Raw genomic sequence first — 16487 nt, forward strand, 5'->3', positions numbered from 1 at the left:
CAACACATTTGCCATACAGAACATCCCACAGCACCCCTGTGTCTACCAAATCCTCAATTACAATGTCATTTATTTGTATTTTTAACTTTGGTCTTTGATCACTTATAGAAATTTGCCAAAAATATTTGCTTTAGGTTTTTCCTGAAAATTTTGTTTTATCTTCAAATGCTGTTCTGTCATCCAGAGCAGTGTGGTTTTCTATAACAGGCATTATGTCTTTTAATTGTTCTGAGGAGGAGATTCCCCAATTCAAGGAATGACCAAACCAAACTTGATACAGTGGCCTGAAAGAGGCCCTGTATGGCATTTCCTGATGCCAAACAGTTATCTTGTCTGTTCCATATTGATCTGCATTTATTAGTCCAATGTCAGCCTTTGCCATACTGTCTGCATATTCCAGAAGCCTAGGGCCTTCTGTTTTGATTCTCCCTAGGGGAAAAAAAACATTTTTCCTGAGAACACCTTGCATGCAATTTCTTTTCAGTTCACCTGGTTTACCACAATTAAAAGATCTAACCTTTTGATTTTTCTTAAAATTTTTAGCAGTCACTTCTCCTATCCAAGTATCATCATAAGCATGAGATCTAATATCAGCTCTATTTCTAATCTATTCATCTATTGGTGCTAATCTTGCCTTAAAGGCCTGATCACCCTTTACATTCTGAATTAGCATGTTCAAAAGCCAAAGATTCAATTAATATTTGTCTAACTTCTGGATATGATATCATTCTATTTACAGCTGAAGTCAATCTTTGCAAAAAAAAAAATCAGTCAAGGCTTTTTTTGGGCCTTGTACAATTTTAGTAAATGGTTCAGTTCTCTTTCCTGATTCTTTAATCTTGTCCCAAGTATTTAAAGCTGCTATACAGCATAGGGAGAAGGTCTGATCATCAAATATAACCTGTATTTCCACATCAGCACAATGGCCTTCACCAAGGATTTGATCTTGGGAAATCTTATAGCCTCTAACCCTACCTTGTTGTCCTATGACATCTTCATCTCTCTACCAGGTAGTCCACTGTAACTGAGGTCCAGATCTCAGTACTGCTGTAACTAAATCTTTCCAATCTTGTGGAATAATCCTGTTCTGAATGGCCCATGAATTTAACATTTGCTTCATAAAAGGTGAATGTATACCATATGAAACTATTGCTCCCTTACATCTCTTAAAATTTAACATTTATTTCTATAGGTTCCTTGCTGTGGGATGTTCTGTATGGCAAATGTGTTGCTAATTAGTCAATAAATAAAACACTGATTGGCCATTGGCTAGGCAGGAAGTGTAGGCGGGACAAGGAGGAGAATAAAGCTGGGAAGTGGAAAGCTGAGTCAGAGAGACACTGCCAGCCGCCACGATGAGAAACAGCATGTGAAGATGCCGGTAAGCCACGAGCCATGTGGCAAGGTATAGATTAATGGAAATGGATTAATTTAAGCTGTAAGAACAGTTAACAAGAAGCCTGCCACGGCCATACAGTTTGTAACCAATATAAGTCTCTGTGTTTACTTGGTCGGGTTTGAGCAGCTGTGGGACTGGCAGGTGAGAGAGATTTGTCCTGACTGTGGGCCAGGCAGGAAAACTCTAGCTACAGTTCCTAGTTAACTTCTGAATAGCCTTGGGGATGCCTTCATCAGGTGGCCATTCTCTTAAATGATAACTAGATAAATTAAGGTTGGTTTTGTAACAACCTTGGGCCTCTCCCATTCAGTTTCATAATACCATGGTGGTGGTCTAAACTCCGCTGCCTCTGTGTGAATATTTTTTTTAGTTCCACTAGTCTGCCTTTTTAAGGACTTTATCTTATCAGTCAATTTTCCGTATTTGGCATTGTTATCAACCAACACTTTTAGAGATAAAACAAGAATTATTGAAATGATAATTGACATTATGACTCCCAGTTAAATTGATTATCCATTTATTCAATTGTCCCATTTTCAAACCATCCATTGTGTAACTATAGAGCCCTAACTCCATGCATCATGTATCCCATTGTTAAAGCGAGAAAAAACTTTCTCCTTTTCTTTCTTTCTTTTTTTAAACTAATTTGCCCTTTAAGAATTCACAGGTGTCTCATCACATCTGCTGACAATGACAGTGAAGTGTGAGGCTGGCTGAAGCTGCATAGCACACCTGGGCAGAGAACACAGGTGGTGTGCAGCCTGGCTGAGGACAGCAGCAGCTGTTCGCACATAGTATGTGGTGGTTGCAACAACAATAGAAGCCAGAGAAGGTGTCAAAGAGGCCAACCTAGTACGGCAGCAGCCTGAGGAGGGGGTCCAGGAGAAGCCCACAGCCCATGGGGAAAAGGAGCCAAGGAGCCAGCCGTCTGAAAGGCAGATACAGGGGAGCATGGGGAAGCAGCACTTGTAATGGGCAGAAAGTGAGAGCGCAGAGCTGCCTGAAGGCAGAGCTGGCTGGTAGTGGGATGTTCACTTGAGTGGCATTTGGAGCCCAGGTACCCATGGTCTTTGGAGATTGTTGTAGAGAAGCTACAACAGGAAAATCCCAGACTCACTCACAGGGCTTGAGGCAAGATAGGAAACTAGCATCTGCGACCTGTGGTGGTGGCTGCCAATAGCAGCTGCAACTTTTTTGTGCCCCAAAAGTTGGACAAAAGATGAAAAATTAATCTAATTATTCTTTATCAATAAAAGTTTGGGAGTCAGATATCTGGGTAAGAACCTGAAGAATCAGAGAAGCAGAGAAGCCATCAGAATATGCTCCATTCCTTCCTCCAAAAGGGCCACAATCCCTCTCTGCCCCACCTTACTACTTCCTATTCTATCTATCTTCAGTCCTCCAAAACCTCTGTGGTTAATTTTGGTAGGCTAGTGGCTAGCTCTGCCCTCTGACTCCAAGCAAGCTTTATTTATCAGAACATGATCAAAATAACACACAACAGTTTTCTCCTCTCCCTACAGTGCTTTGCCTTCTAGCATTTAAGTTTCCATAAATAGAGAATAGATTTATTAAAAATAAACATTAGAATGAAGTAACAAAGCTCAGCCTTTAGAACAATGCTAATTTCTCTTTCTTGGTGTAAAAACTAATTGTGAAAAGTCATTGAAAAATACACAAAACTAGTATTTTTAAAATTACATTTATTTATTTGTGAGTGTACATGTCACAGCATACCTGTGGAGGTCAGAGGACAATGTGATGGAATTGATTCTCTTCTTTCACAACATGGGTCCTAGGAATTAAACTCAGGTTACCATGCTTAGCTGCAAGCACCTCTACTTGCTTATCCCTAGTTTCTTTCCTAATAATTTTACAATTGAACCACACGTGATGTGCATCTGTATGTGCATGTGTAGTAGTTTGTGCATATTAACAATACAACATCTAGGAAGTGACCTGGGAGAGAATGATTTTTAATAGACCTTTTTAGATGACAAGCTATTTCTCCAGCCAATAAAAGAAAAACTACAGAAAGCCAGAGGAGGTATGCATGTGAGTAGTGGGATAGGTCACAAAATAAACCTACTGGCTAATGGGCATGGATCAAAAGCCAACAAAGCAAAATAGAAAAGAATACAATTCAGCTAAATGTGTTAGAGCAGTGTTCTCAACCTGTGGATTGCAACACTTTTGGGGGTCGAACAATCCTTTCACAAGGGTCACCTAAGACCATCAGAAAACTTAGATATATACATTATAATTTGTAACAGTAGCAAAATTACAGTTATGAGGTAGCAACAAAAATAATTTTATAGTTGGGAGTCACCAACATGAAGAACTGTATTAAAGGGTCATAGCATTTTAAGAACCACTGTGTTAGAGGGATCCTGAGAATGTGGGGCCTGTAACAGAGTTAGAGCAGGAGAAAGTGACTTTCTGCATGATGAGGAAATGGAGTTAAGTGCATGGGAAATATGAGGGCAGAGAAACAGTGTATGCAGTTCATGATGTACCTCTGCTTTCTAGAAACACATACCCACCTAATGACAATTTATTACTTCTCTTTGTTCACTCAGCCATTTCTCCATCTACAAGCACAGTCCCTTCATCACTCTTTTCCAGCTTTATAGAGGCACATAATTCCACTGGTTCCAGGTACAGGGCATGGTGACATAAGCCATCCTGGCAGCCATTCTCTGAATGGTGAAATTAGCTTTATCTACATGTGCATACATGGGGAAGCCGAGATTTCCTAGAGTCTGAATCTGGAGGGAAGCAATATGGTAAATGAGACCCTGGCGCCGGTACTGAGGTAAGGTGCCTCCCATTCTCATTTCTCCAGTGTGGTCCATCAAGGCCCAAGACACAGGGATCCCATCAGGCCCCATAATACAGAAGCTGGGAAAGGTGTGGATACAGCGCTCAATGAACTTCTGGCTTTTCTCATTGCCACCAAAATGCCAGATGTTATTTACCAGTGCAGCATGTGTAACATCCAGTGAGGCGAATTTGAACAACTCTTGGTTACTATTGAGAACAAGAGAAAAGAGCAGTCCTTAATCACACAGGCTATGAATAATTTTAGTTATTTCCCCCTAAATTGCCCCAAGAAGCAAAAAGTAGAATATCTTATATTGTGTGTTCTGTAGCTAGACTGCCTGAGTTCCTATCAGTACTGTGTACATGAGTCTGCTCATTAATTGCTCTTCATCTTTTGCATTTCCTCATCTAGTAAGCAGGGCTCATAAGTAACTTGTACTGTAGACTAGCCAGTCAGTGTGATGGGGGCTCAGATTCAGTGCCTAACAGGTAGTAAAAGTGCTCCAGGCAACATTTCCAATTTTTATTTGCCTGTAACCATTATCTTTCCAGTTAGAGAGTTCAAATATGATCTTTCAAGTTAGAAAGCTCAAATATGATCAGTCTTGTTTTATGTAAAAGGAAAGAGTTTTGCAGACAAGCAAGCTTACTAAACCACATGTAGCAAACAGAAAACCAAAGTGCAGAATCATAGAATTTGGTATCCTGTAGTCCTTAGGCATTGTGATGCACAAAAGATAAAGTCAAGTGCAAAGATGGGCAGAAATGTGGAATGATGGCCCTTGTCATTGAGTCCTGATGTCTGAAGACACCTGCAATGGTGTGAGGAAGCTTCAGGAGTCATTTTGGAATGAGTTCTGGAGGTAGAGCTAGACACGCTATTTCCACTCCAGTTACAGGTTCTGTCATCCACGTGCTGAGCAAGCTATTCCATCATCAGATTCTGCTTTCTGTCAAGAGATTAGACTAACCTCTAGCTCATAGCAGGACAACACTTCCCAGTAGCTTCTAGATGGGAGTATTCTGCAAGTTGCCATGTAGTATACAAAGAGAACAGAGTTCTTCTAGGTAGAAAATTTCACAGAGACTTGTGGGGTTGAGTATCCTCAAATCACATACTGCCAGCTTTTGGTTCTACTCAGCATTAAGTTAAACACAAATGGGGACAATGTGAAATGTGTTAAAAATATTTTTATCAGAACCCAGTTGTTCTATGCAGAGAATTCACTGAACACATATTTGTTTAAAACCCACTATGTGCCAGCTACTGATGATCCCAGCTCTTGCAGGGTTTTCATTATTGTCAGAGGATGAATTAAACATTAAATCTGTAGAATAAATTAACTAGTTTCAAATACTCAGGTGATGGGTGATGTCATTCTGTATGCTGTGAAAATGTGTTGCTCTGATTGGTTAATAAATAAAGCTGTTTGGCCAATGGTGAGACAGAATAAGGTTAGGCAGGACATTCTAACTGGAGAGAGAGGAAGGAAGAAAAGAGAGAAGGGAGACACTGCTAGCCACCATCAGAAGAAGCAAGATGTAAAGTACTGATAAGCCACAAGCCATGTGGCAAAGTATAGATTTATAGAAATGAGTTAATTTAAGATGTAAGAGCTAGCTAGCAAAAAGCCTGCCATGGCCATAGTTTAAAAATAATATAAGCCTCTTTGTGTTTATTTGGGTCTGGGTGGTTGCAGGACACAGGAATTTTATAAGTGTCTGTGAGATCTTGGTGCTGGGCAAGCACAGGGAAACTTCCAACTATACTCAGGAGGGCTATGAGCAAAATAAATATGAATCCTGTGCAGTGGTGACTTTTATTGAGGTGTTTTACACAAGACTCTGATAAAGTAACATGTGAGCAGATCTGGATAACAAAGTAAGTCATTCGTATAAAGATTGACCTGCATAGGAGAGAGACGATTTAGATAGATAGGAGATAATCTTAGAGGTCTGAGCTCATGAGGGTCAAGAAGAAATGGTAGGAAAGCTATGGTGTAGCATTATTGTACACTAACTTCTGCATTTAGATTTAACACTAGAACCAATATGAAATCATTCACATAAATGCTTCATGTCACAAAACCAATATTAGATTGTTAACTGACTTTCCAACAGAGAAGGGAGAGCAAGAGAGTGAGTGAGTGAGCAAAAGAGAGAGATAGAGAACATGAATGAGGTTTCCTTTGCTTTAATTCTTACCAAAATAATTAACTTGAAGTAACCCAATGTGAAACAACCTGTCAAATTCTAATGTGTATCTTCCTTTCCTATTTTACACGGGAAATAACATTGAAGTGACAGAATTTTGTTTGTGTTATGTTAGCTTTTCTCAGTCTATAAAATCCACCTCTTCCTCTTTAGACTTCCACCATCAGAACACTTTGCTTGAAAGAATGACTCAGCCTCTGATTTTGGACTCATGTCTAAAAAAGAGTTTGTGTTTTTAAAATGAACTTGTAATGTTTTTTGACAAAGGTTAGAGGTTTTGGAGGGAAGAAACAAGATTAAATGTAAGGCCTGAGAGGTAGATGAAAATTTCTTAGAGGGCTGAGAAGTTCAGAAATATTTGAAAGGATGTCAGGAAGCATTAAAATCTTGTAAGCAGGAGAGAGATTTAGTTCTTATTTAAATTTTATTGTGATTAGTCAGCTACTCTGCAGAATATTGGTTGGATAGTTACCAGGGCCAAAGCTAGCAGAGGTAGTGAGGGCCTGGCAGGTTAAACAGTAACCCACATTCAACTTACATAGGCAATTACAGTTTTTAATTGCATAGATACATATGGATGTTACATGCTCCTGTGTGAAAATCAGAAGACAGCTTTGGGGAGTTGGTTCTCTTCTTCATCACATAGGTCCCAGGGATTGAATTTAGATAATCAGACTTGTCAGCAAGCACCTTTAGCTGCTGAACCATCTTGACAGCCCTTTTGTGCAGATAATCTTGCTTTAAAAAAGGATCTTTTAATATACAAGTTTAAGACTTTAATATGAGCTCATCCCAATTATTTTGTGGGTCCCAAATCTATTGATAAGTGGCCTCATAACAAACAAAAGAGGAAAAGACACAGAGGATAAAGAAGGTCATGTGAAAGTGTTTTTAGGGAGTAGAGAAGTGCATCCCAAAGCTAAGATACTCCTGGACTGGCACTGGGTGTTGGAAGAGATCAGAAGGAATTCTACCCTGTAGATTCTAATGCAATACAGCACTTCTCAAATTTTGATTTTTACCTTCTAGACTCCAAAACAATCATAGATCACCTGTGCATTGATTTTAGCCCTGTATTTTAAGGTGACCTCTTAATGATCACTTTGGAAGTCTAACACAGGATGTACATCATTAGTGGGAGGCTGAATGTTGCAGAACAGCTTCTTAAACACTTACATGGGCTTGGGCTTTTCACTGCTGTGTACTAAGTTCTTGGCATCCACCAAAGAAGGAGCCAATTTCTTTGCTGTTTCAAGTATCATATAGAGAAAGCACTGTGTGTGCTTTACATTGCCCAAATTAACAGCTCCAAGTCTTTTTATAACTTTGTCCAGGCTTGCCTGTGAACCTTGATGGGGAAAATGAGGAAGCAAACAATATACCATTATTCATCTTAACATTTAGGAAAGGCTGTTCAGTGGAATCAAAGGGAATATGAACATAGGATCAGCAAGTATTATGCTAAATCAGGACAGGAGTCATATGATAAAGATTATATCCCTCCCATGTAGCTTTTAAATTTAAGTTTTGGATGGAATCACAAACCCTGGCTACTTAAGAGTACATTTATAGTTACCAAAGAAGATGAATTAGAAGCAGGACAACTGAAATTGAATTAATAATTTCTATGTATTCAAACCATTAAATTATTACTATAAGGTTCTCAATTCCTTTCTATTGCACTAATATGACTTCCTTCATCATGAATTGGCTTTTGTTCACTCATAAACCTTGCTTAGGTTCATGGGAAAAATGTGATTTAGTAAACATGATTCAGAGGGCACTGAGGTTGACTTTCACTTTCTGTTCCTGATCCTGTGACATTTACATGTCACCCAATCTACTTCCATCCCTGTAGTTGAGTTGGCACAGTGTTATTATGAAATACCAGACTTGGGATTGTGATGAACATATTCCTATTAGCCCACAGATAATGCTCCAGGTGACTGAGCCCATATGTGTGAATCTAGGTGAGACCAGTAGAGCTGCCTAGCTGAGCCTGATCCAAATTTCCTACCCATACAATTGTAAGCTAAAATAATTGTTGTTTTGAACTGATATTGAGAAGGTTTGAAATTCTATAAAACTAGGTAGGATATTCCTAAGAAGTTTCCATTAAATGCCTCATTTAGTCTTTAAGGACTCTATGTTTGGAATAGTATTATAATCCTTTTTTTTCTCTCAGAAACTCTTGTCTCCATAACAGAAGTGATTTAGCCTTTACCACCCAGCTAATAACTGGTTCAGTCAGGTTTCAATCTTAGATCATGCAACTCCAAAAGGCATAGTCTTGTCTATTAAAACTTTCCTTTGAAAATGTGACAATGTAATAAAGCAGAGATGGAATGGTAGGATAATTGCTCCCTTATTTATGTTCTTTAATAAGATATGGGCATACTAAAGAATAAATCCTAAGATGGTAAGAAATTACATTAAAATTTCCTTTGTAAGCTTTACATACTGAAGCTCTTAGGCGTTCCCTTTGGTAAGGTTAGACACTGAGCAAAGAAACAGATAGCAGCATGCTAAGTGTCTGTGGCTTGCAAAAATGTGTGTGGGATGTAAGGTGCTTGTTCAAAAGGAACAGTGACTTCCACCCTGTGTACACAGGAAGTAACAACAGCCCATAAGTACCCTGGTTCTCTTACTTTGAATCTGTAAATGTTGTTTCCAGTTTATGACTTCTGATGAGCCAAGGAACGTCTGACAGTTGTTGGGATCCTTGGAGTAGATTAAGTAAGTATTGGTGTAGTGGTCAAGGTCATCTGTCATGTCCTGTTTCAGAAAAAAATAATAAACCAAAATGTTTGTGGGTGGTGTGGTGTTTGGTTATATTGGTGTTCAGTTACATTGTGAGATTTTAAAATATTAAAAGTAATGGTTCCTGTGGATTTATGTTGTAATTATTTACAATGAGAAATCAAGAGAAAAAGCCTTGACTCAATTCAAAGCAAAAACAGCCTGAAAAACATTGCCCCAACTCAAGGGAAACTAGAGTGTTATAAAATTCATTTCGAAGAGTCAAAATAACAAATTAAAAGCAAAACATTCAGCTAAAAGAATACTCCTTGCTCTGGGATATGAATGCTCTGATATTAAAGTCTATACTGAAAACAGAATCAGAACATGCATCTACAAATTGGGAACCAATGATAAAGGTAATGAGATGACAGTCCTTCAAAAATAGTTTATTATTATTTAGTAAATTACAACCCCATAAAGCAAATAAATGAATATATATATATATATATATATATATATATATATGTATATGTATATCAAGCTTACAAATCCATAATGGGACTACTTAAATATCAAGGGACGTATCACAGAAATATTATTTCCACTAATGTGTCATTTGAATGCTTTTATTCCTCTAATTTTAATGAGATATTAAGTAAAATATTGTATACTGTATAATGATACTGTAGCTAAAACTATTGATTTTCTTGCTCTGCCTTATAAAATATTTAAGTCATCTTCAACATTCATGTTAGTAAAAGTTTTCAACTTGGAACTAAGAATAATCTTTGATTTGTTCCCTGTAGCATTAACCATCTGTAGCCATTCCTTTTTTCTACCTCCTTTTTTTTTTTTTTAAGAAAATTTCCCCCTTGCTCCACATCCTCTCCAACATAAGCTGTCTGCAGTGCTTTTGATCTTGGCCATTCTGACAGGTGTAAGATGGTATCTCAGAGTCGTTTTGATTTGCATTTCCCTGATGGCTAAGGATGTTGAGCAATTCCTTAAATGTCTTTCAGTCATTTGAGATTCTTCTGTTGAGAATTCTCTGTTTAGCTCTGTAGTCCATTTTTTAATTGGACTGTTATATATTTTGATGTCTAGTTTCTTGAGTTCTTTAAATATTCTGGAGATCAGCCCTCTGTCAGATGTGGGCTTGATGAAGATCTTTTCCCATTCTGTAGGCTGTTGTTTTGTCTTATTGACCATGTCCTTTACCCTACAAAAGCTTCTCAGTTTCAAGAGGTCCAATTTATTAATTGTTTCTCTCAGTGTCTGTGTTACTGGTGTTATATTTAGGAAGTGATCTCCAGTGCCAATGTGTTCAAGACTACTTCCTACTTTCTCTTCTATCAGGTTCAGTGTAACTGGATTTATGTTGAGGTCTTTGATCCACTTGGACTTAAGTTTTGTGCATGGCGACAGATATGGATCTATTTGCAATCTTCTACATGTTGACATCCAGATATGCGAGCACCATTTGTTGAAGATGCTTTCTTTTTTCCATTGTACAGTTTTGACTTCTTTGTCAAAAATTAGGTGTTCATACGTGTGCAGATTAATGTCAGGGTCTTCAATTCGATTCCATTTGTCCACATGTCAGTTTTTATGCTAGTACCAAGCTGTTTTTATTACTGTAGCTCTATAGTAGAGCTTGAAGGCAGAGATTATGATGCCCCCAGGGTTGCTTTATTGTACAAGATTCTTACAAGGGGAACACTCCTCCACTGTTGGTAGGAATGCAAACTTATACAGCCACTTTGGAAATCAGTATGGCAGTTTCTCAGAAAATTGGCAATCAATATTCCTCAAGACCCATTCTTGGGCATATACCCAAGGAATGCTCAATTATATCACAAGGACACATGCTCAACTATGTTCATATCAGCATTATTTGTAATAGCCAGAACTTGGAAACAACCTAGATGCCCTTCAACTGAAGAATGGATAAAGAAAATGTGGTACATATACACAATGGAGTACTACTCAGCAGAGAAAAACGATGACATCATGAGGTTTGCAGGCAAATGGATGGAACTAGAAAATATCATCCTGAGTGGGGTAACCCAGACTCAGAAGGACAAACATGGTATATACTCACTCATAAGTGGATACTAGATGTAAAGCAAAGGATAACCCGACTGCAACCCACAGATCCAGGGAGGCCAGCTAGTAAGGAGGACCCTGGGAAAGGCACATGGATCACCCAGCAATGGAGAAATGGATGATATCTACATGAGCAAACTGGGAGTGAGTGGGGGTAATGGAGGGCAAGTGGCAGGGGATGAGAGCTTACAGGAGTGAGAGTTTTGAGCTGGAATGGGAATAGAGTGGGAGAGCAAGGAAAGAGATACCATGATAAATGAAGGCACCATGGGAATAGGGAGAAGCAGAGTGCTAGGGAGGTTCCCAGGAATCCACAAGGATGACACCACCTTAGACTATTAGCAATAGTCGAGAAGGTGCCTGAGGTGGCCTACTCTAGTGATCGGATAGCTGAGTACCCTATCTGTCATTATAGAACCCTCACCCACTGACTGATGGAAGCAGATGCAGAGATCCAAGGCTGGGTCCCAGGCAGAGCTCCAGGGGTCCAGTTGATGAGAGAGAGGAGGGATTTCATGAGCAAGGGATATCGAGGCCATGACTGGAAAAAGTAGAGAGACAAATAGCCAAACTAGTGGAAACGCATAAACCGTGGACCAATAGTTGAGGAGCCGCCATGGTACTGGACTAGGCCGGCTAGATAAGCGAGACAGTTGTTTAGCTTGAACTGTTTAGGGGGCCCCCAGGCAGTGGGATCAGGACCTGTCCCTAGTGCATGAGCCTGCTTTTTGGAGCCTAGTGCCTATGGTGGGACACTTTGCACAGCCTTGGTACAGGGAGGAGGGGTGTGGACCTGCCTCAATTGAATGTACCAGGCTCTGCTGACTCCCCATGGGAGACATTGCCTTGGAGTAGATGGGAATGGGGGGTCTGTTGTGGGGAAGGCTCAGGGGCAGGAGGAGGGAGGACAGGGAAATCTGTGGTTAGTATGTAAAATAAATAGAAAATCTCTTTTAAAAAAAAAGAAATTTTTCTACTCATTCTACATAGCAACCACAGATCCCACTCCCATCCCTCCTCCCACTTCCCCTTCCTCCTCAATCTATCCTCCATCACTTCCTCCAAAAGGGTAAGGGCTCCCATGTGGAGTCAGCCAAGCCTGATGTAAAGCTCAGAATGAACAGATTAACCCAAAGCTTCAGAGAAACTAGGTAACCAGGAGGACCCTAAGAGGGATGCATGGATTACCCTGGGAAGGGAAAAATAGATGAGATCTCCATGAGTAAACTGGGCAGGGTGGGGGGATGGGGGGTGGGGGGGCTTTAGAGGGGAGGGGAGGGGGAATGAGAACTTTCTACCTTCTTTTATTGTCTTTGTTGTAGATAACTGATATAAATGCAGAGCAACATCTCAGTGGGAAGCTGATATTACAATGGAAAGTTGTGATAGAGTGAGAATGAGCTGGATTATTTCAAGTCCAGTGATTTTTAAAGACAAGAAACTTGTTTTACCTTAGGATAATAGTTGTCAACGGGACTAAGAACTAACCTGTTACAATATACAAACCTAGCTTAGGAAATATCCTTTTCTTTAAAGACTTACTTATTTTTATTTTATGGGTATGACTGTTTTGCTTGCATGTATGTATGTTTATCACATGTGTGCAATACCTGTAAAGATCAAAAGATGATGTCAGATTCCATATAACATGGGTGCCTGAAACCAAAGCCTGGTCCTCTGCAACAGTAGCAAGTGCTCTTAACCACTGAGCCATCTCTCCAGCCCTCAGGAAGTGTTGTTTTAATGTTTATAATAAAAGATCAAACTATTCTTTGTGTCTCAACATGATCTTAAGTTGATATGACTTTCCATCAGTTGCCTCTAAATCCTACAAACAAGATGTAAGAAATAATGAAGTAATAAAGTATACTTGCAGTTCAAATTAGCCAGTGCTGGTGGAGGAACTTTGTCACCAAGCAAAACAAAAACATGGACGAAGATGAAAGTGTACCATCTGTACCTTTAGTTAACATTCTCCTTGGGTTATTACTATATCTTTGTGTGTTTCTCTCCTTGTACACTTTATCACACCCTGTAATTTTTGTGGATTTTTGTGTATTATCCTTCAGGCAGAGTGTTAGATGACATTATTACAATTCATTTCTATTTCTTAGGATGGGAGTAGAATGTGGGATCTACCATACAGTCAGATACATGTTAGGAATGCAAAAAATGTGGAGATACAGGCATATTTATTCTATATTGCAATTTACCTGCTCCTGGGGTCGAATAACAACAGTATTAAAATCAGGCCACTTGTCCACCAGAGCCTTGACCTTGAATGGGTTTCCCTGATTCATGTGGAAGACAGTCCCATAAACCTAAATATTTCAACACAGTAGAATTGTCATCACATTACAAAGAAATAGGAAACTGCAACGTATTTGACTAGAACAAGGATCATTTCTATGACATTATGATTTTTTGTTGGAAGGATGTAATAAGTGAATCTTTCAAATGGTCCCTAGTGTCTAGTTACTTATTCTAACAATGATATCTTTTAAACATCAATGAAATAAAATGCAAATAATGATGTGATTTATGAATAAACTCATGAACTCCCCTGCTGTGCCAGGCCAACCTATAAAAATTTGATTTCCATGCCATTTGTATATTTTATGACATACAATTTTACCTCACCTGTTCTGAGAACATGTTGTAGGTCAAATCTTAGTTCACAGAAAATTCTATACTGAGCTATGTGATACATACAAAGAGAACTGGAAATTCTTGTACATTAAATCTTATTTCATTGAGATAATATATTCTACAAAAGACATCTGATGATACACATTTTAATTTATTTTATATTTTTAAAAAAATTTCTCCTGCTAGAGTCACATCAGGAATACAACTAAAGCAAAATTTAAATAAGATCAGAATCCTTATTATTTAATGTCTAACATGATTTTAACTAAATAGTGATTGTTATTTAAGAATCAGGAAAATTCTTTTTTTTCTCTACTGGCAGTTAAACCTAGGACCTCGCACGGGATAGGCAAACACTATTATTGACCTATATCTCCACCTTTCTTTCAAGTTTTTATTTTGTGAAAGAGTCTCACAAAACTTGTGAAGTATCATTTGGAAGTAAACAGTGATGTATTTTATTTGTGGAGAAGAGCACTTTGCTTTTTTTTATTGGGCAAGTGACATTATTGAGACTTCTTTCTACTCTGGTAGCAAAAGCATAGCTGAGAAAAATGCCATGGTGTCAGTGCTCAGTGGGTCTTGACCTCTTTCCCTCCTCTGTCATAGCAGGGTGTGGTCCTCAGTTACTCTGAGAATGTTCTACTCTCACCTTTAAGGACTCAGGGAGATACTTCCTCAGGGAGTTCTCCAGAGACTGAAGCATCTGAGAACCCTGTAAGTAAAACATCTCTTCCAATACCTAAGATGAAAAAGAGAAATGACAATAGCAAGTCATGTGTGGGAAGATACTTTCATAGTGTGTCCAGACTGCCTCTAAAGATCAGGAGTTACAGCCCACAATCATCAGGAATTTATTTCTCACAGGTCTGGGAAGTCCACGATCAAGACATTGGTATGTTTCTTGTCCTGTGGAACTCTGCTTTCTATCTGCTAGATACACCCTCTAGCTGTGTCTTCTTGGGATAAAGGGAGTAGGCTTGCTCTCTGGAGCTTAACCTATGAAGGCATCGATAACATCTGAGAAGGTGACACAATCACCTATAGATGAAATACTAAACAGTCTTAGTAAATAAGAAACACAGAGCCAAATACAGGGGTAATAGCCAAAGAGATCAGAGAATTAGCAAAGAGCCACTGACTACCCTTTAGCTTACCACCAAGCCATAGTTTCCAACATGAGAGAGAGCTTCTCCCTGTCTGACTTGTGTTTTTATTGCCTTTCTGTTCTGCCTTTTCATTGGCTCGAAGCCCAGCCATATGACTTTCTCGTCACTGCCTGTCTATACAGACCTCCAGGTCATTATGGTTGGTACTGGGATTAAAGGCTCATGTCACCACGCTTGGCTGTGTCCTTGACCACACAGAGACTCTGCTTGCCACGTGATCGGATTAAGGGTGTGGGCTACCACCGCCTGACTTCTGTTCCTGGCTCACTATGACCTCTGATCTCCAGGCAAACTTTATTTATTAACATACAAATAAAATCACATTTCAGCACAATTAAAATATCACCACAATCATCTCCCAAGGGCTCCCAGCTCCTACTACTTACTACCCATCGTATTGGTAAGACCTTCCAACATAGGACCCTAGAAAAGACACAAATGTTCAGACCATAGCAATACTAAGACAGTGGGATCTGGATCTAAACTAAGCTTTTCCTCTTATCTCCTTTTTAGGTCACATGATTATGTGGTCAAATCCAGCCACTTAGCTGCAGAAGGAATTTATCAGCTGTAGGAGTTTCCCTGGTAGAATTTTTGGGGTCGTTTATGTATACTATCATATCATCTGTGAATATTGACACTTTGATTTCTTCCTTTCAAATTTGTAACCCCTTGATCTCTTTCAGTTGTCTATTGCTCTAGTTAGAACTTCAAATACTACATTGAATACATATGGAGAGAGTGAACAGCCTTGTCTTGTTCCTGATTTTAGTAGACTTGCTTTGAGTTTCTCTCCATTTAATTTGATATTGCCTATAAACTTGCTGTACATTGCCTTTATTATGTTGAGGTATGTTTCTTGTATCCCTGCTCTCTCCAAGACTTTTATCATGAAGGGGTGTTGGATTTTTTTTTTGTGGGGAGCATCTAATGAGATGATCATGTGGGGTTTTTTTTGCTGTCATTTTGTTTATATGGTGGATTACATTGGTTGATTTTCATATGTAGAACTGTCCATGCATCTCTGGGATGAAGCCTATTTAGACACGGTGGATAATCTTTTTGATGTGTTCTTAGATTTGGTTTGTATTTTAAAATGTATTTTTGCATCTATATTCATAAAGGAAATTAGTCTCTAATTCTCTTTCTTTGTTGAATCTTTGTGTGGTTTGGATATTAGGGCAGCTGTGGCCTCATAAAATGCATTTGGCAATGTTCCTTCTGTTTCTATTGTGTGAAATAATTTGAGGAGTACTAGCGTTAGCTCTTCTTTGAAAGTGTGGTAGAATTCTGTGCTAAAAACCATCTGACTCTGGGCTTTTTTTTTTTTTTGGGTTGGGAGACTATTAATGACTGCTTCTATTTCTTTAGGGGTTATAGGTCTA

General features: G+C 38.9%; 1 protein-coding gene across 1 annotated transcript; it reads right to left on the reverse strand.

Annotated features, from left to right (window-relative positions):
* Positions 1–4026: 4026 nt before the first annotated feature.
* LOC131897201 (glycine N-acyltransferase-like protein Keg1) lies at positions 4027–14663 on the reverse strand. The gene is made up of 5 exons (XM_059248111.1): positions 14586–14663; positions 13498–13605; positions 9085–9211; positions 7613–7784; positions 4027–4429 (listed from the first exon to the last, which is right to left on the reverse strand). The coding sequence occupies exons 1-5, from the start codon at positions 14661–14663 to the stop codon at positions 4027–4029; spliced, it is 888 nt and encodes a 295-aa protein (XP_059104094.1).
* Between the last annotated feature and the right edge of the window lie 1824 nt (positions 14664–16487).

This window comes from Peromyscus eremicus, chromosome 1 (genome assembly GCF_949786415.1).
Source record: "Peromyscus eremicus chromosome 1, PerEre_H2_v1, whole genome shotgun sequence".
NCBI lineage: Eukaryota > Metazoa > Chordata > Mammalia > Rodentia > Cricetidae > Peromyscus > Peromyscus eremicus.